General features: G+C 40.3%; 1 protein-coding gene across 2 annotated transcripts in view; it reads right to left on the minus strand.

The window, feature by feature from the left end:
* Window positions 1–26121, minus strand: part of LOC134288525 (breast cancer anti-estrogen resistance protein 1-like) — a 276480-nt gene that overhangs the window by 133136 nt on the left and 117223 nt on the right. The window contains exon 1 of one of the 2 annotated variants that reach the window (XM_062853622.1): window positions 23130–24534. The exons of the other annotated variant lie outside the window; for it this stretch is intronic. Coding sequence (XP_062709606.1) covers window positions 23130–23240 — 111 coding nt within the window. The 5' untranslated portion in view covers window positions 23241–24534. Of the gene's footprint in view, window positions 1–23129; window positions 24535–26121 lie in introns of those variants that run through there. 2 annotated transcript variants of the gene reach the window in all.

Raw genomic sequence — 26121 nt, forward strand, 5'->3', positions numbered from 1 at the left:
CCTCAAAGAGTTCGTCCACGAACTCTTCTTAGAATTCCTTCAGGATTTTTCTAAGGATTCCGTCTGCAATTTCTTCAGGAATTATTCCTGGGATTGGTCCAGGAATTATTCCAGGAATTCCTTAAGAAATGCCTCTTAATAATCTTTGTTTTGGAGTGTTTCTAGCGATTCCTCCGATAACACTAGTTTACAAAATAAAACGAAAGTCGTGAACTTCTGTCAACGACCAAAGTTTTTGAAGTATAATTTAGAACTGATTTCGGAACCGTGCTTCAAAAAATTTAAAGTAGAGCCATTTTTGAGTTTTAGCTCAATAAAGAGTTTTACAACTTTTAAAAATATGAAATTTACCAAAATTCAAATATCTTGCGTTTTATTCAACCAATTTCAAATCTTTTTCCATAAATTAAAAGCTGAATACAATACCATTCGATCATCTGAATGCAGGTTTTGCGTCAGATGGATAAAATTCAAGATATGGGCGAGTTTTAGGGACGATCTCCTTAAATTTTAGCCAAATTTCCAAAAATATATGAAGAAATGTATTTTTTCAATAAGAAAAAATCAATTTAAAAATTCTTGTTCAACGTTAATTTGACATCATATGTAGGTGAGTTACAGTAAAAAATTCAGCTCAATCGAAGCATTGATTACGGAGAATGAGATGTGTGAAGTGAGCGACGTTGCTTAAAAATAGAACAAAAATCGATTTCTAATCATCAACCTTGTATGGAAAGACGAAAAAATTTCCGCCCTACTGTAATTTTTTTCCTTCACGTTTTCGAACTCAGGGCATGATTCTACACCAAAAATGATCATCAGCTTACCGAGTTCAAAAATGCTGTAAACTAGTGAATCCCTACAGGCATTCCTCTTGGATATCCTCCAGGGATTCCTCCATGGATTCCTCCAAGAATTTCTGCAGGGTATAACTCGGGAATTCCTTTTGTGTTTCTTTCTCGAACAACTCATTTTGAAAAATCCTCAAAAGAGTCTCCAAGAAACTATTTTTAGGATTCTTTTAGGAATTCCTCCTTGTATTCTTTAAGGAACTCCTTCAGGAATTAATTCAGTGCTTCCTACAGGAACTGTTTAAAGATTTCCTTACAAAATTCCTCTTGAAATTTCTTCCGGAATACCTTCTGGAGTTTCTTCAGGAACTCTTCTAAGGATTCCTCTAGAATATCTCACAGAATTGCATCTGCGATTTTTTCAGGAATTATTCCTGGTAATGCTTTACAAATTCCTTAAGAGATTCATCCATTAATTTTTCTGGAATTCCTCTAGAAATTTTTCCAGAGATTTCTCTGGGAATTCCTGCAAGGACTTCTTTAAAAATTCCTCCAGGATTTCATCTAGAGATTCCTCCAGGAATTTCCCCTGGGATACCTTCAGAAACCCATGCAGGCATTCCTCCAGGATTTCATCTAGGAATTTCTCCAGGGTCTTTTCGGGAAAATCCTCCAGGAATATCTTCAGGGATTTCTCCTGGATCCTTCGAGGATTTATCTAGAAATTCCTCCAGGAATTTCTCAGGGGATTTTTCAGAAATTCCTCCCAGAGTTTCTGTAGATCCAGTAATTGTTGTAAGTATTCCTCCAAAGATTCCTCCAGGAATCCCTTCAAGGATTCCTCCAACAACTACCAAAGGAACTCCTCCAGGAAATTCTCCAGCAATTACCCCGAGAAGTTCTTCGGAAATTCCTTCAAAAATTTCTCTAGGAATTGCTCCTAGACATCCTCCAGAAATTATGTCAGCAATTTCTCCAGGATTTTTTTCCAGAAAATGTCCTGGGGATTTTTTTCAGAAATTCTTCCTAAAAATTCTCCAGGAATTCTTTCAATTTTTTTCAGGGATTCCTCCAGGCATTTCTTGAGAAATTTCTCCTGAGATACCTTCATGAACTGCTCCAGGGATTCCTCCAGAGATCTTTCCTCGAATTTCTCCAGGAATTTAACCAGGGATTCCTCCAGAAGTTCCTCTAAGGATTCTTCCAGTAAATCCTCTAGGGATTTTTTCAGCAATTCTTCCAGGAAATTCTTCAGGAATACATTCATTTATTTTTCAGGATTCCTCCAGGTATTCCTCCAGGAATTTCTCTAGAGATTCCTTCAAGGATTTCTTCATAAATTTCTTCAAGGATTCCCCAAGGATTGCTTCAGAAGTTCCTTCGTGGATTTCTCCATGATTTTCTCAAGGGATTTTTCCAGAAATAGAAAAAAATTGAAACCTCCCAGAATTCCTCTAGAGATTTTTCTATTAATGTATGCAATAATTATTTCAAGAATTTCTCTAGAAAACCATCCAGGAATTTCATCATGGCTTCCTCCAGAAATTTCCACAAGAATACCTCTAGAAATTCATCCGGGCATTCCTCCAGGATTTTATCCAGGAATTTCTCCACAAATTTGTTCAAGGACTCCCCCAGGGATTTCTCCAGGAATTCCACCAGAAATTCCACTAGAAATTCCTCCACGAATTTCCCAAGGGATTTTTCCAGAAATAGACAAATAACAGAATAGAAATAGAAATCTCCCAGAATTCCTCTGGAGATTCCTCTAGAAATTCATCAGTTTTGTTGCTGGCTTTTCAGTCTTCTGGGAGAATCAAAACAACTATATGTTTTCTTGATCCGACGTTTCGGTCCTTATTGGACCTTTTTCAAGGATTCGAAAGTCTAGTTGTTTTTTCGTTATGTTTGTTTGAACAGTTGACCGTCATTTATGTTTAGTTTTCTAGGAGTGTTTTAACTAAAGGAAAACTAGTTTAAAATATCTAATATCTGAATCCGTCCCACTGTGTGTTGCACTGGCGCAGTTGTTTTGATTCTCCCAGAAGACTGAAAAGCCAGCAACATAACTGAAGACATCCAACATACAGTCGATCGCCTAAGAAAAATCTAGAAATTCATTCAGCAATTCCCACCGGAATACCTTTTGGAATTCCTCCAGGCATTCCTCCAAGGTTTTATCCAGGAATTTCTCCAGAAATTGCTCCTGGACATCCTCCAGAAACTATGTCAGCAATTCCTCCAGGAATTCTTCCAGGAAATCCTCCAGAGATTCGTCCAGGAATTGCTTCAGGGATTCTTCCAGAGATTTCTCCACGAATTTTTCCAGGGATATTGCCATAAATTCCTCCAAGGGTTCTTTCAGGAATGCCTCCTGGAATTTCCCAAGGAATTTTTTTCTCAGAAACTTCTCCAGCAATTTCTCCCAGAATTCCTCTGGAGATTTCTATAGTATTTTTTCCAGGGATTCATCCAAGGAATTTCTCCAGGAATTCGTACTGGGTCTCACACAAGAATTCTTCCAGGAATTACGACAGGAATTTGTTCAGAAGTTTCTCCAGGCAATCGTCCAGGATTCTCTCTAAAAAATTTCCCAGGAATTGTTTTAGGGATTCCTCCAGCAATTCCTTCAGGGATTTCTCCAAAAATTCCTCTAAGGATTCCTTCTAAAATTTCTCTAAGATTTCATGTAGGAATAACTCAAGAGATTTCTTCTGAAATTTTTCTAGGGATTCCTCACAGAATTCCTCCAGGAATTTCTCCAGAATTTTCTCCAAGGAATCCTCCAGAAATTCATCTATGATTTCCTCATGAGATGTCTTCAGATATTTCTCCCATAATTTATACATGAATTCCTCCAGGTAGACTTTCAGAAATTCTTCCAGGGATTCCTCCGGGAATTCCTCCAGAGAGTCTACAGGGCTTCCTCCAGGCATACCTGTAGGAATTGATCCGGAAATTCCTCAAATGATTTCTTCAGAAATTTCTCTCAGGTTCTCTTCAAAATCTCATTCATTAGTTCCTTCGGGAAATTCATTAACCCTTCAATCATCTTTTCAGGGATGTACCCAAGAGCTTCTTCAGGATTACCTGATGATTTTTTTTATTTATTTCAAGAACTTCTGGAGGCATTACTCCAGCGAATATTATTGGAAGATAATTTTAAAAGGACTCAAACAGGAACCAGGAAATTCTAGGTTAGTCCTCAAAAAAGTTCGTTACTTCCAATAGAGTTCAGCTACAACTTCTTATGGATGCTTTGTAGACATTATCAAAAAAAAAAAATAAAAAATCAGATCAAAAAATGATGCTCGCGTGGATAAAAATCCTTAATCTTCCAGAAATTGCTAACCGCTACTAGCACCACGTTGATTAATGTAGATTCGACGAACGTATTGTTCAAAGTACAACAGCGTGACTTCTGAAGGGTTAAATAATGCTTTTATAATATAATGTTATTAAGTATATTCAATTTCATCGCATTGCGTTTAGTTTTAAAAGCTAGTAGGTACACATTTGCTAAGGGTGCTTGCCCTCCCTGACCGAAAAGCTGGCTACGCCCTTGCCCACGCTGTTTGCTCCATTTCATTGCACAAATAGAGAATTGATCATCTCACCATACAAAAATCCAGCTCACTACTTTCAATCTATTACTTCACTGATTGCGTCCTGTTGAGGTTGAATGCGATAAAGGTCGCCGGCCGGTTGTATGAAAAATCCAGGTGTGGGCTATCTACTACTTTAAAACATTTGATCGTTCATAAAAACAGCAAATGTTACCCAAAAATTGGTAAGTCCAACCCCAAACGCGATAAATTCGACAATTATGCATTCCCGTTAACCAAGTTCCGTAGACCATCCACACGTCCCTACCGACACTAAAGTGCAATAGAGAGTACTGCTGCAAAAGTATCAAACACGCGACATTCCAGATCTGATACTTCGTCCCTCACCACCGCTCCTGACTTGTTGAGGTTGTTGAAGGGAGTACATCCCACCAAGTATCCATTCCAGCCACCAACGTCTGCTGCTGCAGCACACTCTATGGGAGTTATGGCTGCAAAGTTCAAACGAAGCATGAACCCTTGTTGTCGACTCGTGCACTTATACTCCATTACATCCCAGAGAGAGAGAGGTATCTGCAGTTACGCCTTTCCACAAGCACGGTGTGGAGCACGTTTTCACCGACTCGACAAAGGTGCGACGAAGCGGGGAAAATGATATCGATTTTAAAGAGTGCTTCTGGAGTTGGCCGCCGTCGCCACTATAACCCGGCAAGTGCTACTGCTCCAGCTGCAGCACCCAGCAGCAGCAGCAGTCACTTGTTTCTGCCAGGAAACTGCATTTCTCGCCACGTGAACTCGCGCGGCAGACTACAATGGATCGAACATGAAAGTCGTGTTTTCGGAGGGCCATGTGGATCCGATGCATCAGTGCAGTCCTGCAGTTTGCAAATCACGAAATGGGGAGTCAGGCGAATGAACGAATCGAAATCGAAATCCGGCTTATTCGAGTTTAATCTCCTGTCGGGGTGATTAAAACACCTGGAGCTCGTTAGACTATACCCGGCATAGAGAAACCATGCTGAGCTGGAATAAAAACACTGAGTAGGAAACGTCAAATAGCATGATAAAATCATCTAGAGAATATGGTAGTTCAATGTTGCAAGACTAAAAATTACCCAAAAATTTGGTTCAAACTGTTACTGCAAAAAGTTATAATCTATCTATCACTCTTCTATCTTCTATCTTCTATATATCTATCTATCTATCTATATAAATAAAAATGGAATGGTGTTTGTATGTCACGAATAGGCTCGGGAACGGGTCAACAGATCGACATGATTCTTTCACTGCTGCATTCCGCCAGGGCTCCGACGTGTTGTTACAAAAAAATATTTAGGAAAAGTGACCGGGAAGGCAAGAAAAACGAGAAAATCAGAAATTCCATTTTGAGGGGCATTTCTTCATGGACCCGAATGTCAAAAAAACAGAGTAGGCAAGCAGGCAGTACGACGTTTGCCGGGACTGCTAGTTATTCGATAATAATTATTGCAAACTGCAGTGGCAACAGAGACATAACTCCCCGGCGAGCATTTATGGCCATTAACCTCAAAGTATGCTGATTTAACCCTCGAACGATCGCGATGTTGTATTTTGTACAACACGTTGAAAAAATCTCGCTTTTTGTACTCAGCATTAGCGTGGTGCTGACGCAGGTAGTCAACCGCGCGAGTTACGGAAGGTTAAGGGTATATCTTGCTTACGAGAGTAGTTTACTCTATTGCTTAACCCTTTGGAGTCGGAGGGGTCATATATGGCCCCAACATTAGAATAACCAGCCACAGAAATCCAATGTCGCGACTGTTCGTGTGACTAACATCTAGTTTGCCTCGCCCTTACAGCGTCAGTAGCGGTACTATAAGTGTCAAATAAATTTTGTTTACCAAAACAAAAGGTCCTCTACAAGATGGGCACTTAAAGATAATCAATTATTACAACTAAAGTTATTAAAAAAAATAAATAGGAAAACAGTACAGCGCCATTGGCGTTCTAGTGTATTTCTATTGCCCCAACATAGAAACGGCCGTATAAATTAACCCATTCGATAAAACAGAATACTGTCTTCGGTAAAGTTGTTGCAAATTGAGTCCTCTATTAGTGAAAAATGGGGATATTTGTATTTGGGACTTGATTGATAACCTAGATCTAGAACATCCTGAACATAATCAAATTTGAAAAAAAAAAACGAAATAATTGACATACCAGTTGTTCTAAAAGCTGAATTTGGATGTGGGTTTCGTGTATATGTATCCATTTAGCCTTTGCCAAGAATATCAAAAGGTATTTTATATTCTGGGATGTTCTAGGTGTTCCAAACTGTCCTATAGTGAAGTCCTTCAAATCTACAAGAATAATTTTATGTATTTTCGCCACAATTAATAGCATTGCATAACCTTCTGGGATCCGTGAAGATCTTGACATCTACTGTGTCATTTATAGACACTATAGGGATATTCCAGGTCAACCAAACTACCATGGAGTTCAGGACTTCAGGTCTACACTCGTAACAGTATCCATATATGTTATACTGAGAAACGCTGCATAATCAACGGCAGTTACTGGAGAGTCTACAAGCTTATTATAAACTTTTGGGACATCTAGGGTCGTCCAAACTGTTCTATAATAAAGTCCTTCAAATCTACAAGAATAACTTTATGTGTTTTCACCATATAATAGTATTGTATAATCTACTGGGGTTCGCGAAGCTCTTGAAATCTCAAATGTCATTTAGAGACACTATTCCAGGTCAGCCAAACTACCTTGGAGCTCAGGACTTCAGGTCTACATTCGTAACAGTATCCATATCTGTTATACTGAGTAACGCTGCATAATCAACCGCAGCTACTGGAGCAATGTGAAGTCTACTTTTTTATTATAAACCTTTGGAATATTCACGGTCGTCCAAACTGTTCTATTATGAATTCTTTCAAATCTTCATGAAAAACTTCATGTGTTTTCACCAGAAATAATAGCAAAGCATAATCTGCTGAGATCCGTGAAGCTCTTGAAATCCCAAATGTCATTTAGAGACACTATGGGAATGTTCCTTACAAGTCAGCCAAACTATCTATGAGTTCAGAACTTCAGGTCTACACTCGTATCATCAGCTATATCTGACATACTGAGCAACGTTTTATAATCAATAGTGGAGACTGGACCAACCTGAAGTCTTCTATATATTACAGCCTGGATTCACTGGTTGGGTCACGATTGCGCCCCGATTAGCGAATCGTGGTTAATTAGCGGGGGGGGGGGGGGTGGTTAATAGGTTGATTCCACGTAACCAGCGAACAATCGCTTAAATTCTCCACGCAGGCGCCGCCGCCGATTTTTTGTTTACGCCGCTGCCGATTATTTTTCGACGCGCCACCGCTTACACCGTCAAACTCCAATTTTTTACGCCGATCTCAAAAACGCATTGTAAAATTATAAGGTACCCCAGGGCAAGTTGAAACGGATGGGGTAAGATGAAACACGAAGTTTTAAAATAGATTTTAATACAATTTGAAAATTGGTCCTTTGCTAAAAGATTGTTTGAATCAAAAACTATGTGTTATTACGATCAAACTGTTTGTCATCATCAGAAAACATCATCTTAAACCGCTGTTTCATCTTGCCCCACCCGTTTCAACTTGCCCCGGTGTAACTTATTATGTTTTGATTCATTTCATTACAATATTTCAAGCAATTCATTGGAGCCTTCTGCATACATAGCATTTGTAAGGTCGTTTTCAGCGGTGATCCATTTTCATGGTCCAAAGTTTAACAGTTCTAAAAATTTGAAAAGCGAAAAAAAGATCAAATTACGCTCAGTTCCACCGGTAGTTGTTTTTAAGTCTAAACTTCACATGTCGCGTCAACGATGTTTTGAAAGTGAAAAAGTTTGTCCTCGATTTAATTCGAGTTCACAAAGATACCGGTGGTTTCATGAAGTTAACTGATGGCTGTAGAAAGAATCTATGGATTCCGAAGTTTGCTAGTGATTCTAGAAATCATGTTTTTGTCGTGTTCATGATGACAGATGATGAAATTTCTCCAGCAACTCTTTTGAGGATTCTCCCAGCAGTTTCACCAAGAATTCCGCTAGGAGTCCTCCGGGAACTCTAGAAAATTCTTCTGGAATTCCGAGAGTTTTCTCCGAGACATCCTCTAGGAGTTTCTCCGGGCATTGCTACAGAAGTTTTACAAAGACTTTTTGTAGATTGTTATACTTCCTCTGGAAATTCCTCTGAAAGTTACTCCGGGTATTCTTTTCGGAGATCATCCGGCAATTCCTCTAGAAGTTCTTCCTGGAAATTCCTTTAGGAGTTCGTGCGGTACTTCCTCATGGAGCACTTCCGGGAATTCCTCCTCGAGTTTTTCAACGAGTTCATCCGGGAATTCCTTTACGAATTTCTACGGGAATTCCTTTAAGAGTTCATAGAAATTGCACTGGAAATACCAGAAGTTTACTCCGGTGATTCCTCTAGAAGTTCTTCCGAGAATTCTTCTGGGAGTTCTTCCGGCAATTCCTGTAGCAGTTCCTCCCAAATTCTTCCAGAAGTTTCTTTAAGATTTCTTCCTGAAATTCTTCCAGAGGGTTTCTCCGGAATGTCTAGAAGTCCCTGTGGGAATTTCTCTAGGATTTTCTCCAGGAACTCCTCCGGGAATTCCTCTACGAGTTCCTTCGGGGATTCCTTACCGATTTTTTTTCTCGGGAATTACACTAAGAGTTTCACCGTGACTGTCTCTCATGCTGTCTCTAGAAGTTCTTCCGGGAATTCGTCTAGGAGAATTCCTCCGAGAATTCCTTTAAGAATTCCCCGGAAGTTCCTCTAGAAGTTCTTTCGGAAATTGCTGTAAAGTTCCTTCAGTAATTCCTTTAGGAGTTCCTCCGGGAATTCCTCTTAGCAGTTCCTTCAAGATACCTTCCGGGAATACATCCAGAAGTTTCCCCAAACGCTCCTCTAGGAGTTCTCCCAGCAGTTTCTCTAAAAATATCTCGGGAATTTCTTTATGAGTTCTTCCAGATATTTCTTCATGAATTTCCCGGGAATTCTTCTAGGAGTTCCATCGAGAATTTCTCTACAACTTCTCTCAGGAATTTATGTGGGAGTTCATCCGGTAATTTTTAGGAGTACCTCCGGGAATTCCTCTACGAGTTCCTCTACGACCTCCTCTGTGAGTTCCTCAGGGAATTTGTTTGCGAATATCTTTGGGAAAAAAATCTACCGAGAATACCTTTAAGAGTTCGTCCGGGAACTCATCTAGGAATACCTCTGATTGTTTCTCTCCGAGTTCTTGGAAAAAAATTGAGTTCGTCAATTTTCCTTGAAACTACAAGTGTACACGGAAAAAAACAGATTACCCAAAAAATACTTTAAAAGAGCTCAAAAATAAGTAAACCGCTTGAACATTTTACCCAGCAGTGGGTTGTTTCCTCGCTCTTCCCCTCACAATGTTGCCAAAACCAGCTACCTAGCTGATAATGTCCGTGCGCAAAGCCAAATTTGGGTTTCTTGCCGTTTACCCAAAAGTGGGTTTATTTCAACCCACTAGGGTACTTTGAAAGTCAATACTGGGTAGAAAGAACTTAGTGATGGGTTGCAATTTTTCTGCTGGGATCAAACGGAAACTACCCACTCAGAGCTTTAACGCGCTATAGCCAAATTTGGGTTCTCGCGCCGATATGAGTGAAAAGAACCTGTATTTGGGTTGATTTCTGGTTCTGTCTGTCATATATGACAGACTCAGGTTCTTTTTACGACGACTTTTAATTGCTACCGTTTTTGATACAACTGAGTGACTAAAAATTGCTTCCATTGCAACGAGCGGTTGCAGATATTCTCAAAAACTTTCCTTCCGATGCGGTCAACGGTGGTAAAAATTGAAGCTTCAGAAAGATTTTTTTCTTTTCGGTTCACTCAAAAATGAAGCGAATTGAATTGAATTGAACTTTTCGGTTCACGTACAGTTCCACCAACTCAACTGGGTTTTCACATGTAGAACTTTTGCATTAACACTCTCGCGGCCACTGCACTGGAGACACTGCGCGACAAGGAGCAAGCGCATCAACAACACGGTTCGATTCCCGATACAGTCTCAGATCCAGCAATATGTTCTAAAAAATATCACTACGAATATAAACAACGATTCATATAATGATACAAAACTTGACAGTGCGCAGCGAATGTTCGCAGGAGTGTACTTTTAATATGCAATTAAGTAACATAATTTATATTTTATGTAACTCATTTCGGTATCATAATGGCAAATTTTTCCGAACTGGTTCATTATGCAACTGAAATGAGTTGCAATTTAGGAACTACTCGCATAAATGATAACCATAAGACGTGCCTAACTACCCATTGGGGATGCAATTCGAACAGTATGCGGTATTGTTGAACCGTTTAACACTACGATCCGTGTATGGTGTTGATAATAATAGTTATTTATGCAACGACTTTCAAAATGATGGTTTTTACTGCACGAGTCGTACATTTATTCACCGTTGCTTGCCGAGTTGGATAAATATAACGAGTACTGTAAAAATCGAGTGTTGCAACGAGTTGCATACAACATTTTTTGCAATGACAAAAAAAAACTTTGTAGCAAGTACGCTTTATGATGTAATATGTTCCATGGTAAATTTAAGATTATTCATAATACTCGTTATTTTGTTATTTGTTTTCCGTTAATTTATTCAATTTCTATGTTCATTCGTTTTTCGCATTTAATTCCAAATTTTATCACCGCAAAAAGCAATTCATAAGAATATACGACTGAGTTACCGACGCCTAAAAATGAGTACCTTGAGTTCCCTTCGAATCAGCTACCAAGAAAGCGCGTGGCTTGGCATGCCTTTTTCGCGCCATGATGCCGCCCGTTCGTCGCTTGGGTCACGGCCAACGACCCTATGCAAATTTAATGAAGATGCGTTGACCTTTCTTGTTCGGCATTCCACGCCAGTCACGAACCTTGGAGGGGAAGTTGACTGGAGGATTTGAATAGGCCGTTGGAAAGAGATGCACGACTTCGGGAAATATTGCGAATAAATTTCTTTAATATTCGGATTCGCAAACTTGACCTTCGGTTAGGTTCGCGAAGTCGTGGGACAATGCCCAAAATTTTCGCGGTTTCTGAGGATTCTCCCAGCTCTGACTCGTTCACTTTGTTCCGTTTCGTGGAAGAGGCAAGAACGGTCAATTTTTGTACCGTGCCGTAGTGTGATTGTGAAGGTGAATAGTGACATAGTTCCTTGGTAGATTGTTAGCTAATGTATGTTCTTAATGTCCCTCTAGTTTAGCCAGTTAGCAAAAGTGCTGAAGTTTTCGCTAGTAGTAGAATTGTGTGTGCGTTGTTTTGTGCAGAAAAAGGTAATTAGTAAAGTGAAGGTACGGAAGCGTGATTTCCCTATTGACCAGGAGAACATGTGGCTTGTTTCTGAATAGGTTCGCGGCAAGACAGGTAGCCGACACACTACACCGAGTTTAAGACCGTTTTTGACCCCACGTGACGGCTTCAAAGGTTCCCGGGGTACACCTGGCCGGAGAAGGTCGCGATCGTCAAAACCGCACCTTTGGCAGGCAAACCGTCGATAGTCAGCGTCATCCGTGGATAGTATCGTTTCGAATCAATCCAACCACGCCGTCCAGCAAGCAACCGTTGCGCAGCAGTACCACGCGCCGACGGCGCCTCAACATTTTTCGCGCCAGCTGCAGGACGAGTGAGCGTTTGTACCGCGCTCAGACGCAAGCCCGCGTTCCGGTGTGGGAGACACCCAGCGTCACCGTCGTCGTCGTTTTCATCAGTCGCCTCCCGAGGCGAGAGCCCCGGCAAAGGCCGGACGTGAGCTCCCTATCCAACGTCGTCTCCCCACCCAATGAAACCCTAGGTTACCGTGAGTACAATTGCATGCAATATTATGTTTGTGTCGTCCATGGCCATGTGACTCAGTAGAGGCACAACATATTTTTGTTGCTAGTCCGTCCATTCCAACCCCGACGGCTCTAGCATAGAAACCGGCGGAGAGCGAGTGAATGAGATCGCCTCCCGCCTCGAAGTTGCCACTTTGCTAACCCGTCTTCGCAAACCCAGACGGCGGTAGCGTAACCGCTCACCCGAGAGTGAGAGACAGCGAGTGACCTGCATGTCGGAGTTCGGAGCAGAGTAGAGAGGAGAGTGTTGTCTGCGCAGAGAAGAAGAGAGTCGCGCATGCGCGGATAGACAAAAAAGCAGGCTTGATAATCCTCCTCGAAATCAAAAGAGTTTTGCCACATGCTCTAGAGTGGTGTTTTGGTTTTGCCTCGTCGCGAGGGAGCGAACGAACCCCAAACAGAGAGGCAATAAAAACTGAGCGAGGAAGAGGGGAACGAAAAAAGAGTCGATGATTATTTCGGGTTTTTGAGTGCGATTTTCGCCTCGAGAGTCTTTCTTTGTATGGGAGTGGAACTCGCGAGAGCTTTTTGAGTGTGAGTGGACGTGAGAAACACAACAAGAAATTATGAGTGTTGGACGAACTCCTCGCTGCGCGGCAAGCTCGCGCTCGGTGCTGTTGAGGATTTGCGTTGTGATTTCTGAGTTTTATTTTCACTCCTCAGAAAATCGCCAAAATCGCTTCCTCATTTTCTCGCGAGGGAGTTTCTGTCAAGCCTTTTGAAAAAAGGTAGGGAGTTTGATCACGCACACATGAGAGAACTAGAGGGAAGATAGAGGGACTGGAGATAGCTTAGGCCTAGGCGATAGAAAGTAAAAGTGAAAAATAAATCCATGTATATTTTGTAAACAGAGTCCCATGTAGTGTGTTTCCCATGTATGATGTCTCTATGCGCAAGGTCAGAAGGTCGAGCCTTATAATTGTTGCCGTGGCAAATTTTGCAGATTGATCCGATACACGGTAGGAAATGCATCGTCTAATTTGAATGTAGTTAGTTGATGTTTTCCTAAGGTCTTATGTTGCTTCGCGTCCGTTTGTAGAGTCTCTTGAGTTTTCTATTGTAATTTACTGGGTAGTCGGCCCGAATCCGATTTTGGATCGTTCTCAAGTCTTCCGCGGACTGGGACAGGTGGACTTTTTGGACTGGGCCCGTGAAGAAAACACCCGCACTGGTGGCTTGTTCCCGGCCGAATTTGGAGTGGCGCATAAGCCATCCAATTACGAAAAGTAAGCGCGACAGGCTGGCCCCGTTATAACTTTCAATAGAATATGATCATTTCCATCAGTACCATCATGCTTCGCGATGATTCAATGGGAACGACCATACGTGCTCCATCATACAAGACACGAAATTTGGATAAAGCAAGCCATGCTATAACCGTCACAACTTTGCCAGTTCTTACCGTGGAAACATTGATTGTTGATCAAACAATTGCATTATGATTCATAATGCAACTGAAATGAGTTGGATTATGAACCACAATACAATTGTTTGGTATAGTTCAGAAAAGTAGGCCGTTTTGTTACTGAAATGGCTAGTATAAACAAACATAGCAATTATATTTATTGTCGAGTTGCAAAAGGTACTTGCATCTAACGGAACTCTCAACAATGTAATGTAATCGCGTGCAGGCGTTTCGCCCTCGGCTCCACTACTACAGTTTCTATTTGTTAGATTGCGTATCTCGGTTTTTGAATGCTTACTAGTTGGGGAAAAACTCAAAACGCATAGATGTCAAAGTCAAAACGAGTTTGACGTATGTCACTGTATTTTTATGATGTGTCCATCAAATTACGCTAAAATGTCTTCGTAATTTCAATAACTCAGCTGTTGAATGTTTTAGAAGGGTTCCAAGGTGTTTTGATAGGGTTTTAACCCTTCAGGACGCGTGCCGTTGTGAAAAGTACAGTGCGTTGCATTTTCAGCTCTGAAAGAACGGGGAACGACTCTGACACTCTCTGAAATCCCCTAAATTCTCTGGCACGCACCTAAAGCCCCTGAAATAACCTGGAACGCTCTTGGCGAACTTTGAAACCCCCTTGAACTCCTCAGAACCATCAAAACTCTCCTGAAATCTCATGGAAGGCCCATGAGAACAATCCTAGAAAATAATCGAATCAGCTTAAGGACAAGCTGGTTAGAATCCCGAGATGGCCGCCACAATCCCCGATTTTGACAACCAACTCACAAATTCAAGCGCCCAAATCTCATAAACATCGCACAGGATCTTTATATTTCAAGCCACGTTTAAAGCTTATGATAAGTCGGCAAGAACAAACAATAAATAACGATATCGTTTGAACTTTACATCTTCAGATTTGTGTGATTGAAGTTCTGGAGCAATGTTCATCTTACTCTCACCGAAAATTAGACATATGAGCGGTGCCGGCACCTGTAGGAGTTCTCTCGGGGATTGCTTCAGGAATTCCCTCCAAGATTGCTAGAGAAACTCCTTCCAAAATTCCATCTGGGACTCTTTCCATGAATTTCATGCGAGATTGGTCCCGGAGTTCCTTCTGGAATTCCTTCAAGAATAATATATGACATCCTTCCAGGAATCCTCCAAGAACTTCTCCGGAATTCTTCCGGGAACTCCTTCCGAGATTCTATCTGTAAGTACTTCTGGGATTGCTTCAAGGATTCCGGAAATTTCTTCTGGGCTTCTGTCAAGAATCGCTTCTGGAATTTCTTCATGAACTGCTTCGTGGATTCCCCCGGGAACTTGTTCCGAGATTCTTTTAGGAACTAACTCTTGCTGGGATTGTTCCGAGAAGTTCTTCTGGAATTCCTTCAGAATTCTTTTACTGGGATTTCTTCAGGAACTCTTTCTAGGAAGTATTTTGAGATCCGATTGAAATTCATGCAGATCCTCCTAGAATTCCTCCAGAAGCTCATTATTGAATTCTTTCAAATGTTTGGAATGGTCATCCTTAAATAGTTTATTAGAAAGTATAATTCTTCCTGCAGTTTTATATATGGCATTCCTCATGAAGCTTCTACAGCAGTGGTGCTCATCCTGCGGCCCGCGGGCCGCATGCGGCCCTGCAAGCCTTGAGATGTGGCCCGCGGAGTACTTTTCGACGTACAGAAATTTTTGAACGATTTTTTGGAATAACTCGTTCAGTTTCTTAAGAAATCGAACAAAAAAGTTTAGCTGATCAATTTTCACAGTGTTAAACACAAATAAAATGTTAAAAATACAAAAAGAACAATCCGTTCCGGTAAGATTCGTACTCACGACTCAGAAATATTCCGGCGTCGTATAGCTAAGCCACAAAACCAGTCACGAAAAAAATAGTTCTGGTGCCACGGTGCCACTGTAGCTGAAATATCTCAAACAACTCCTGGAGCAACAAAATATATTCTGAAAACTACAAATAAGATTCCAGGATCAATTGCAGCAAAGCCTGAGGAAAATCTGAACATTAATCTTGAAGCAACTTTAAAAGATAATTTTTAACCCTCGAGCGATCGCGCTGTTGTATTTTGTACAACACGTTGAAAAAATCTCGCTCTTTCTACTCAGCATTAGCGTGGTGCTGACGCAGGTAGTCACCCGCGCGAGTTACGGAACTGTCAGAAATAGGGTAATTCGCCAATTGTTGAACGGTTAGTATCGGAATTTTGGTTTTCATTTGTTTTTCCGTGCATAATTCCACTTAAGTTGAAAAATATCCAGTGAACGTCTAGATCTACTTATCCCTTATACTGCCCATTGAATTTGTTTTCCCTTAAATTCCATTTTCTAAGAGAAAATAGAACATTTGTATGGGAAGTCTGTAACCCAAATGTTGAACACTTCCTTAAGCTAGCTCATCCTAATGTTGGACGGTTCTCGCCAATTGTTGAACGGTTGAAGCTTTGTTCGTAATTGATGACGTATAACCCGACATCAACCTATCATTCACCTGTTTTTATTTTGGCCACCAAACCCAACATAGACCCAACAGTTATCCGATGTGAGTCCAACAGTGGGCCAACATTTGATAAAATTTGACCCGACTTTGACCCGACATCCGATATTTTTTCACTCTGGCGGATTTTTTTCCAGGTTTTTCGTGTTTTGTGCCCAGCTAGTCCGAGCTAGTGACAATTCATTTAAATGACAAGTAATCACACATTTGAAGAGAGCTCTAGTGGACTGAAACCATTTTGAACATGACTAGGTGCAAAAATGGCAGAGAAGATTTGATTAGAAGCGAAACGATAGAAGAAAAGTACGCCTTTAAAAGCCCCTGAAACTCTCCTAGAAACCCATGGAACCCACTCAACCCCCAAGAACACTCATGGGACGACCCTGAAATCCCTTGAAAACCCATGGGTTGCTCCTGAGCCTCCTGGAACGCCTTAACATACTCCTGGGAGTTCCTTAACACTCTGAATTCCTCTTGAACACCTCTGGAACGCCCTTGAAACCAATTGAAAACCACTGGAATCTTTCTGAAGCCCACTGGTACACCCCTAGAACATTCCTGGAACGCCCTTGAGACCCCATGAAATGCACGGTTAGATAAAGTGGAAAAAAAAAATTCTAGCAGTCATGCTAACATCGTAGGTTATGCCAGTGTTCAACAATTGGATCATGGATGCATAATGATGGTGTGATAAGAAAAATATTTTTTACAAATGAAATTACAATGAAAATGTGGTTTTAAACAATTTTAAACTGTCAAGGACATCCTTCCAGTTCTTGTAACTATGGTGTGACTTTGATATTTGTGGTCGATTTGCCAGCAAAGCTTATTTCGTAACAGCGATTTCTTAAAATTAATCTTAAGAATTTTGCAGTTTTCGTGTCATCAGCGGTACAAAATTTGCAATCAATATTTTTGACCTAAAATATGTATAATTTTGTAACTTAATTGGATCAATATCGTAACACACATGTATACGCATCTACATCATACGTTTACGTTGAGCAAAAATTACTTAAGTAACATTTATAATCAAATTTTCAGAAACTGTTCAACATTTGGGTGGTGTTCAACAATTAGCGAATTACCCTAATTGTAAAGAATCTCAAGCAGAAAAAATCCGAAGCATCTTTAGGATAAATTTCAATAGCAGCATAGGAGCATTCCTGGGGGCACTTTGGGAAATATTCATGAAACATTCTGGTTTATGTTGAAGTTCATAGAAAACTTCAAGATATTTTTAAAAGACTTTAATAAAAATCTTTAGCTGCAACTCCAGAAGAGACTTATGGAACTACTTCGCTAAAATCTTGGAGAAACTCCAGGAAAATTTCTAGAGAAGCTTCAGGAAAAATCCGGAAGCTATTCAAGAAGAAATACTTGGAAAAGATTCATGAAAAATTCGTGAAGTAACTTCAGAGCAATTCCAAAGGTAAATCCAAGAAAAGTTCTTGGAGGCGTTCCAAGGGAATTCTAGAAATACTAAAAGAAACTCCAGAAAATTTTCTTAATATGCAATTTCAAGATTAGCTGTTAAAGAAATTGCTTGAAAATCTTCTGGACCAACTCCAGAATAAAGTTCAAAAGAAGATCCAGCATTTTCGGAGTGATTCAGAAGAAATTCATATAAAAGTTGCATGAGAAGTTCTTGAAGTGGCTTCAAGGCAATCTAGGGGCGACTCCTAAATTGTTTGTTTAAATTTCAATTTGAAACTCAAACATTTTTCTAAAGCAAGCCTATGAATCTAAATTGTGTTTTGTTTTCCCTAAAATATAAAAAAAAACTTAAAGTTCTGCTAAATATATTGTAGAACCACAGTTATTAGTCAATTTTTGTCACTTAACGAAAAATAAAAACTACATGAAGCAAGTTTGATCCTTACACAAGTTCTGAACGGTTTAAAATTTCAAAAAATGTGTTGAAATATGGTTCTTTTTGTTGTTTTTGTTCGTCGGTATTCTATGCGGCCCGCCGGTCGATCCCGAATTGTAAATTTGGCCCGCGGTATCCTTCTGCCTGAGCACCACTGTTCTACAGGGTTTCATTAAGGAAACACATCAGCAAGTTCCTTCAGGTTTTCATGCAATGTGGTAACAGTAGTTGAAGTTTTTTTTTCTTCTCTGCAACATATAATGTTGATTATCGGTTGATGAAACCGTATGACGTCACCACCCTCCCCACAAATTTTGTTTACATTTTGAGGCTCACTAACACAAGCTAGAGCGGACTTTCTCCACACCTTATCCAAAACCCATTGACGTCACATAACTGTCTGTTGCTGCGTAGCAACCAATGTGCATTCAAAAAACATCGCATTGCAACAAATGTGCATGCAAAAACGTCGCATCGTTGTTGGCATTTCATTTTGACGGATAGCAGTGCGATAACCGCAAAACCTGGGACGGGACCCGTCAGGTACTAGTGCAAATACGAAACCATTTGCCTGTCAGAAAAGACCACTTCTGATTGGTCGATTTGACAAAAGCGCCGTTGCGTTCCGTTACGCTCGTTTACAAAAGGGCACTTTGTTGTTAAGTTTCCTGTGTTGCTAGTTGTCATTGATTTTTCAAAATGATATTATTGACTATTGCTGATTCGGAGAAAACTTTCCATTTTACGGTAGAACAAAAAGCTACCGCAGCTGTCAGACTACTGATTTTAACTGAGCTATCATTGATCTAACCAAGCGATGCCTTGGATACCCTAGATACGACGCCGATGATCATTGTTTGTTGTTGGTTTTCAGTGCAATTCACCTTGCAAGCATACTTTGATTTGGCCTTCAGATTCAATGATATGATGATTTTCAAGCCTGCGGTAGGACTTTGACAGCTGCGGTAAAACTCGGCGGCTACCGCAGAGTGGAAATTTTTCTAAAAACCCGCAATACCAAGATTTATAATTTATCTCACTTTCTGTGCTGTTTACATTCCGAACTTGACACGAAATTTTTATGAAATGAAATACAAAGCGTTAAATTATGAGCGGAGTGAAGTGTATAGTCCTGGTCACAATTTTTACTCGTTTTCGAAGGATCCAAAGGCACGCCGGCACTGGGTGGAAGTCTGTGTGGAGAATGCAAACGAGGAAGACCAATTTGTTTTGAAATGCATACTCTCAGAAGCAAAATTGAGAAAGGAAAATAGTCAACGAGTGTTGATTGATTTGCACATGAATATTAATGGCAGCACTGGAGCAGCCCCCGTATCAACTCTGACAAAAAGAATAAGAAGGCTTCTATCAATGAGCTGACTTGTCCCGTCCCAGCGCAAAACTGTTGAGGACTGTTGAAATTTTTTTTAAAAATTTCGATAGACAACCAATTCTCACGCTTAGTATCATATGGGCGTATCTACAATGATCGATTTCTCTTAATCGATTTTCTCTTCGGATTATTCCGAAAAATACGACCATTATTTGGATGATCTCTCGGTGTGTTTCGTTAACCCTTTATAAGGCCGAGAAAACTAGAAGAGTAATCAACGCATACTATTATAGAAATGATTACATGTACAAGACAATTTTTGTTTGAAAGAAACTCTCAAAAATCTAGGTGGCAATATAGTTGCCACTGCCCGTTTACCCCAAAAATGAGCTTTTGAGGTGGCAATATAGTTGCCGCTGCCCGTTTAGGCCACCAGCGCTGGTGGCAATATTCTTGCCACTGCCCGTTTAGGGTACTTTTCTTCTTTTGACTTCGACAAAAACCCGGAAAAGAGATCTTAGAGTGGATTAGGGCTTAACCCATAATTTAAACTGTGTAGTTCAGCTCATATCAACCCATAATTTGATTATTTTTTAAAATATTTACCAAATCTATAGTTTTACAATAAGTTTGAGCTAATTTTCTTCACGCTGTCAAATTTTGCCATTTTTGAGACTACAAATGGCTCCCAAATTATTGTTTAAGCTTTGTTTAGTACCAAAAAAATACCAGGCGTTGTTAGTAATCCTAATTTTGAGTAAACCAAAAAAGAAGTTCGAAATAAATTGTTATAAAACAGAAAAAAATAAAAACAGTAGGTGGCAATATAGTTGCCACTGCCTTATAAAGGGTTAAAGGACGACAAGGACAAGCTTGTAAAACAACAAAAACTACTGAAAACGGTTTGCTAGCTAAATTGTTAACCAAAGAGAAAATCGTTGAAGAGAAATCGATCAATTAGATACGCCCGTATGACACTGAGCGGGATAATTGTTTGGTGAAATTATGTTCGATTTACTAGAATTATACGGCAACATCGGATTGGGAGATTCGTATGGCCGTATCATCCAGTAATACCCGCTTACTCGAATTAATTCTGCGGTAAATAAAAAAACAGATGTTTGTTGGTGAGCTCGTTCCATAATAAAAGTAACATTGATAAATAAATATAATAAACCCAATATTACTATACATAATTTAACTCAACAATAGTTAAAAGATGTCAAAAAGTTAAAATGCACTGCACGGGTTACTTTTTGAGTAACATTTATAAACCAGTCCTATTTGGACCACAGCATTCAACTTAACGGAATTAGGCCCAGTTGACCACATTCTACCCTTGCGATGTTTCACAAAACCAAGCAGACCCACAAAGTTCAATCCTCTTTGAGTTTGTTGTTTGCTTGGGTCGTGCCGTGCCATACTCTCCATAAAGGCCGAACGTTTACCAACCAAAACCGAGACGCGTCGCGCTGTTATAATGTTGATGTTATACTCTGTATTCGCCATTACTGGGCTTCTCCTTGAACGAGGCTATCCGACGGTTGTGGACGTTATAGAGATAAGTGACATTTCAACACACGAACACTAGCGCAAATTTTTCCTCACACAAAAGTGCACGCCGATTGAAAGGCTACTCAGATTGCATATGCAAATATTACCCAATCGATTTGGGTAAAACGGGTAAATAATGATAAAACTAACGTCCGGGGCAAGAGTGCAAATATTTTCCTCGCAGTTTCACAACTACATCTACAAAAAAGGCACGCATACATTTGAACGTGATTACCTCTATACCTAAACGTATGGCTTGAAGCACATCCACCTTTTCTGCATGTTTTGCATTTTTGTGGACTTTTTTTTTGTTTTCGTAGACATAGGTGGTATACACAGTTTTGCTGACGTTCGTTGCTTTGCTGGTTTGGACAAGAACTGTTATTGTTGGACTGCGTGCACTGTACGTCTGTAGGGAGCACTTGTTTGCTATTATGATTTTGCGGCCACTATCACTCACCCATATATGTAGGTGACAAAAGGTCATTCCATAGCTGTTTTCATGGTTGTTAGGACTGAGGTTAAGGTCGAAGGTCATTTTTATATCGATATGCCAACATCTTGAAGGACTCTGGGGTTATATAAGCCTTCTTCTTCTTCTTTATGGCTCTGCGTCCCCACTGGGACTTGGCCTGCCTCGCTTCAACTTAGCGTTCTTTGAGCACTTCTACAGTTATTAATTAAAGAGCTTTCTTTGCCTGCCATTGCATGAACTTGTGTATTGTGAGACAAGTACAATGATACACTATGCCCAGGAAATCTAGAAAAGTTTCCCGCTCGGAATGGAAATCGAACCCGCCGTCTCCGGATTGGAAATCCATAGCCTCAACCACTAGGCTAACTGGAGGTTTTATGGGCCGTCATACGCAATAATATGTATGACCAATAAAAAACAACGTTAGAGTGCAGCCGAAAAACCAAGTGTCATTATGAGAAACTACGGGATAACTGCAAATTTATAGCATTTATCGTGCTTCTAATCAAAAAGCTGTGCAGTCAGAGTTCTTGCAGTTACCGAACGATTACTGTAGCCCCATCAAAACTGCATATCCTATACCGTTTTTATGGTAAAGTCTACACGGAACTACAAATGAACCCAAATTTAAGTTGTTTTGACGCAATCCCGGTCTTCCGTGGAATTACTCAAATTTGCGTCAAACAGCGATAGTGGCGAGTGAGTAGTTCTCGTTTGAGAGCGGCAAAAAAATTAACCCAGTGGTAAGTTATTTTCACCCAACGGAGGCCTCAATTGACGCAAATTTGGGTTAACTCAAGAAAACCCAAATTTGGCTTCTTCCACGGAAGAGCAGCGGATGCGTCGGTGCTTCTCTCTTTGTTTTCGAAAACATTGCGGTGGGGCGAGGGAGAAACAACCCAACTTTGAGTTAAAACTTTAAGCAGTTTAGTCAAATTTGAGTTCTTAAAACTTATTCTTTGGGTTATAATATTTTTCCGTGTAGTCACATCAAAACAGGCATTACTTTCAATTTACAACCGTGTTTACACGCAACCGGCTATTGCAGAGGTTGCAATCAGTAGCAACAACTGAGAGAGACTGTCGAGCGATTGTTTTCACACCAACCGTATTATCCGGCCATTAATCAACAGTAACTGCTGCACAATCTTCCACTCCGTTATCGAAATCCTCACGTACGAAGGTATCACCTTCCTCCTATGGATATGTCTGGGTCTTCGCTCCAGTCCACCACCTCTGAATTGTTTACTACTTTTACGTATGCTGTTGTGGACCACCATCAACACTCAGATATCGCATAGTGCAAGCGATGATGGTATAAGACAGGGTCATAAATCATTATTTTTGACCACTCATTGGAATGGACGCTTGCAAGATTTTCACTAAGTGCAAAGTTCGACTGGCAATATCTAGGGAGCTGTTGCCGGCCATTTCTTATCACAATCAAGTTATCTAAAGGTTGCAATAATGATACAATGTCCGATATAGTAATGTGAAACGATCTCACCAATTTCACATTCATGATTACATTGATCTCAACACTAGCCGGTACAAGTTGTTTCTTGGAAAGACGTTAGATAAACTTTCAAACGTCATCTTTGGAGATTTTAGCATCCATCATTCAATTCAAACTAGGTACCGGTATTTGACACGATTAAGATTACAAAAAACTAAACCTAAAGACAAATTCCAAAGCAAAACATTTCCCACCTTGGCCGGCTTCGGTTCATCGTAGTCGTACTCCACCAGATGCATGCTGCTACCACGGCTGCTACTTAACAACGTCGGTGTCGGCGACTGCGGTGACATTGGATGCGGCATGATGCTCTCTATCTCTCTTGCTATGTTCTTGTCAACTTGTCGGCTCAGCGCCTACTATACGGATTCCAGCGGCGCGGCGATATGCACAGGCTTTCACTGCACTCCACCTCGCCTGCACAGTTTTTCTTCTCTTTTTTCCACCGACTTTCAAACGGGAAGTCACGTTTTCGTGACAACTGAACGTTTAGCTAAGCTGCGTTAATGACCGCCACTGACTTCCACTGCGGCAAGGATTTGCCTTTTCACTTAATCTTCTGTTTGCGTGATTTGACTTTGCTTCGATCAAACCGGATCCTGAACTGGATCTTTGACCGGCGTCGTTACTGCATCCAATTAGCTAATTAATCGCAAACGCAACCCGACTTAATCACACGACCATCTCACCGGTTAAGGAAGCTTTGAACTTGACGTGACTGGGCGATATCAATTCAAAATATTTCCACTTCGCTCCACTTGTATCGCTGTGACCATTAGAGGCCGTGATTTTTCATATCTTTTCACTTCATTCACCTTTCACAACATTCCCGAAAATCATTTCAAGTAATTTTCACCTCACACTTATCGCCAATTTGAGCTTCATCACTTTCTCGAAACTTTCGCACCTCTGGTCGGTTTGCTTGAAATTCTCTTCTACACCAAAATGCGCCTTTCCACAACGGCAATCAGCTAAGCGATTTAAACGCAATTATTTTGCATACATATGCACAATACAATCTCGCACAGTTAACCACCCAACACACTGCTCAGCATGAGCACTTTGACCGTATCAAATGAGCACTCGACGAGTAACACCCCAAAAAAAAACTCAATCAATCATTTATCATTACATTTTGCTCGCATTCTCTTTTGCGGCAATCCTTCGCCGATTACATCGAACACGTTTCATACACGCAAAGCTTAATTTGTACCACTACTGACTGCACCGAAATTCACCGCTCTTGCCGTACAAACCGCAACCACTATCCGGTCCAATAAATAAAATTTATTATCCAAATGGACCCGAATTTCTCGATATCACATTTTTGCTTCGGCTGCGATAATCACTCCGATGATGACATTGTCACGCGCGTCGTTTCCCAAAACAACCGGCGATACGCAAAGGTGTGCACAATACACCTTCTCCCAATGACGAGGACGTCGACGACAACAACAACAACAAAAACAGCACAACACTTTTCGATCGAATCGGAAGAAAAAATCGTATCTCGACGCTATAACAACAATACGGCACGACGACGACGTCCGAGTGTATCCGTACGCTCCGGACGACGGCTCACGAGCGAATGACGAGAGATTGGTTTGGTTCGTCGCCGTGAATGCATTCGGGGCTCGGGATCACATGCGAGAGAGTTGGAGCGCAGGAAGACAAGAAAGAGAATCTTGTTTCGCTACCGGTCGGTGAGAGAAGCGGGCACCAACTGCATCGGCGGGCGAAATTCATTGATGAATTCTGAGTGAGAATGAGTTTATCATATGATTGATGTAATTTAAATTTCGAAGAATGCTTGGCGAATAGATAAGATTCAATGAGAAAGATTTTGTCTGTTTGAAGCTGAATGAAGTTTATGCAATGTGAGACGTGAAATAACTCTGTTGTTCAAGAAATGAGTTTTACGAGACATGTGTTCTATACGACATATATCATGTAATCAGTACCAACTAACAAACTTATTTCTTTATATCGAAATAACTAAAATATAAGCGACAAACGAGAATAGAAATAGAATAGAATAGGCAATGCAAAATGTACAAGAAAACATTGATTCAAATGTACAATTCAAAGTCTAGGGTAACCAATATAATTGGACCCCCATATATTTTGAACCTCCCGCCGTATTACCAAGATTTTATCAAATTTGAAGATGATTTCACCAATATTTATAGAATCATTCGCAAGATTAAATTAATCTACACAAGTAGCAATCATTTGCTTACCGAGAATATGAATGGCCTTGAAATTAAATTTAGCTAATCTTGTCATCCGCGCGGGTGTCGCAAATTTTTTTTTTCCGAAAAAGGAAACTGGAGCTGAGTTCTTGCGCATCAAATCCTTAAAATTCTGGTGGTCAGCCTTTGTCGATCATTCGACCAAGTGATTAGGATGTGATCTAGCATATTCAAGTAGCAGTTTCTTCAAAAATAATGTCAAACGGGTTGAAATACCGAGTGTCCAAAATATATAACTCAAGGTTGAAGGATTCGTCATTGATATCATCGTAATTATTGAAATTCAAAAAGCAGTTTTCTCGTTCAAAACACAAATGTTCGTTATGAAAATGTATTCACCGCGTTCCAGATGGAAAATGGAATGCAGTGAATACATTTTCATAACGATTATTTGTGTTGTGCACGAGAAAACTGGTTTTGAAATTTCAATGATGACAATAATATCAATGACGAATCCTTCAGAGGGTCTAAAATAAATGGGGGTGTCCAATACAGTGGAAACTGTTTTTTTATCACATGTGTACCCGGAAATAACCAAGTTGATATTTCGAATAGACATTGAGAAGCTTTTATGATTATACCAACATAATTATTATGCGCAACACCCTCTGAACCTGCTTGAGAATGATTAAAATTCAAACTCATGTCTCCTAGGGATCCAAAATTCAACCGTTACCCTATTTTAGTAGAATCATTTAGGTGACATTACCTCAATTAGATTTCACTATATTCAGTTGGTGGACCTTAGGAGGATTTACGAGAAGATTTGGGAAGCATCCATGGTATTTAAAATCCACAGGTTTTCAAGAGCTCACTTGAGTAGGTCTTTGGATCTTCAAAAATAATTAGTGACCATTTGAAGTACTATAAACAACCCAGTCAACACACGATCGCATATGATGTTGAAAAGGATGCAAAAATGGAGGCGATATAC

Source organism: Aedes albopictus, chromosome 2, assembly GCF_035046485.1.
Source record: "Aedes albopictus strain Foshan chromosome 2, AalbF5, whole genome shotgun sequence".
Classification (NCBI taxonomy): domain Eukaryota; kingdom Metazoa; phylum Arthropoda; class Insecta; order Diptera; family Culicidae; genus Aedes; species Aedes albopictus.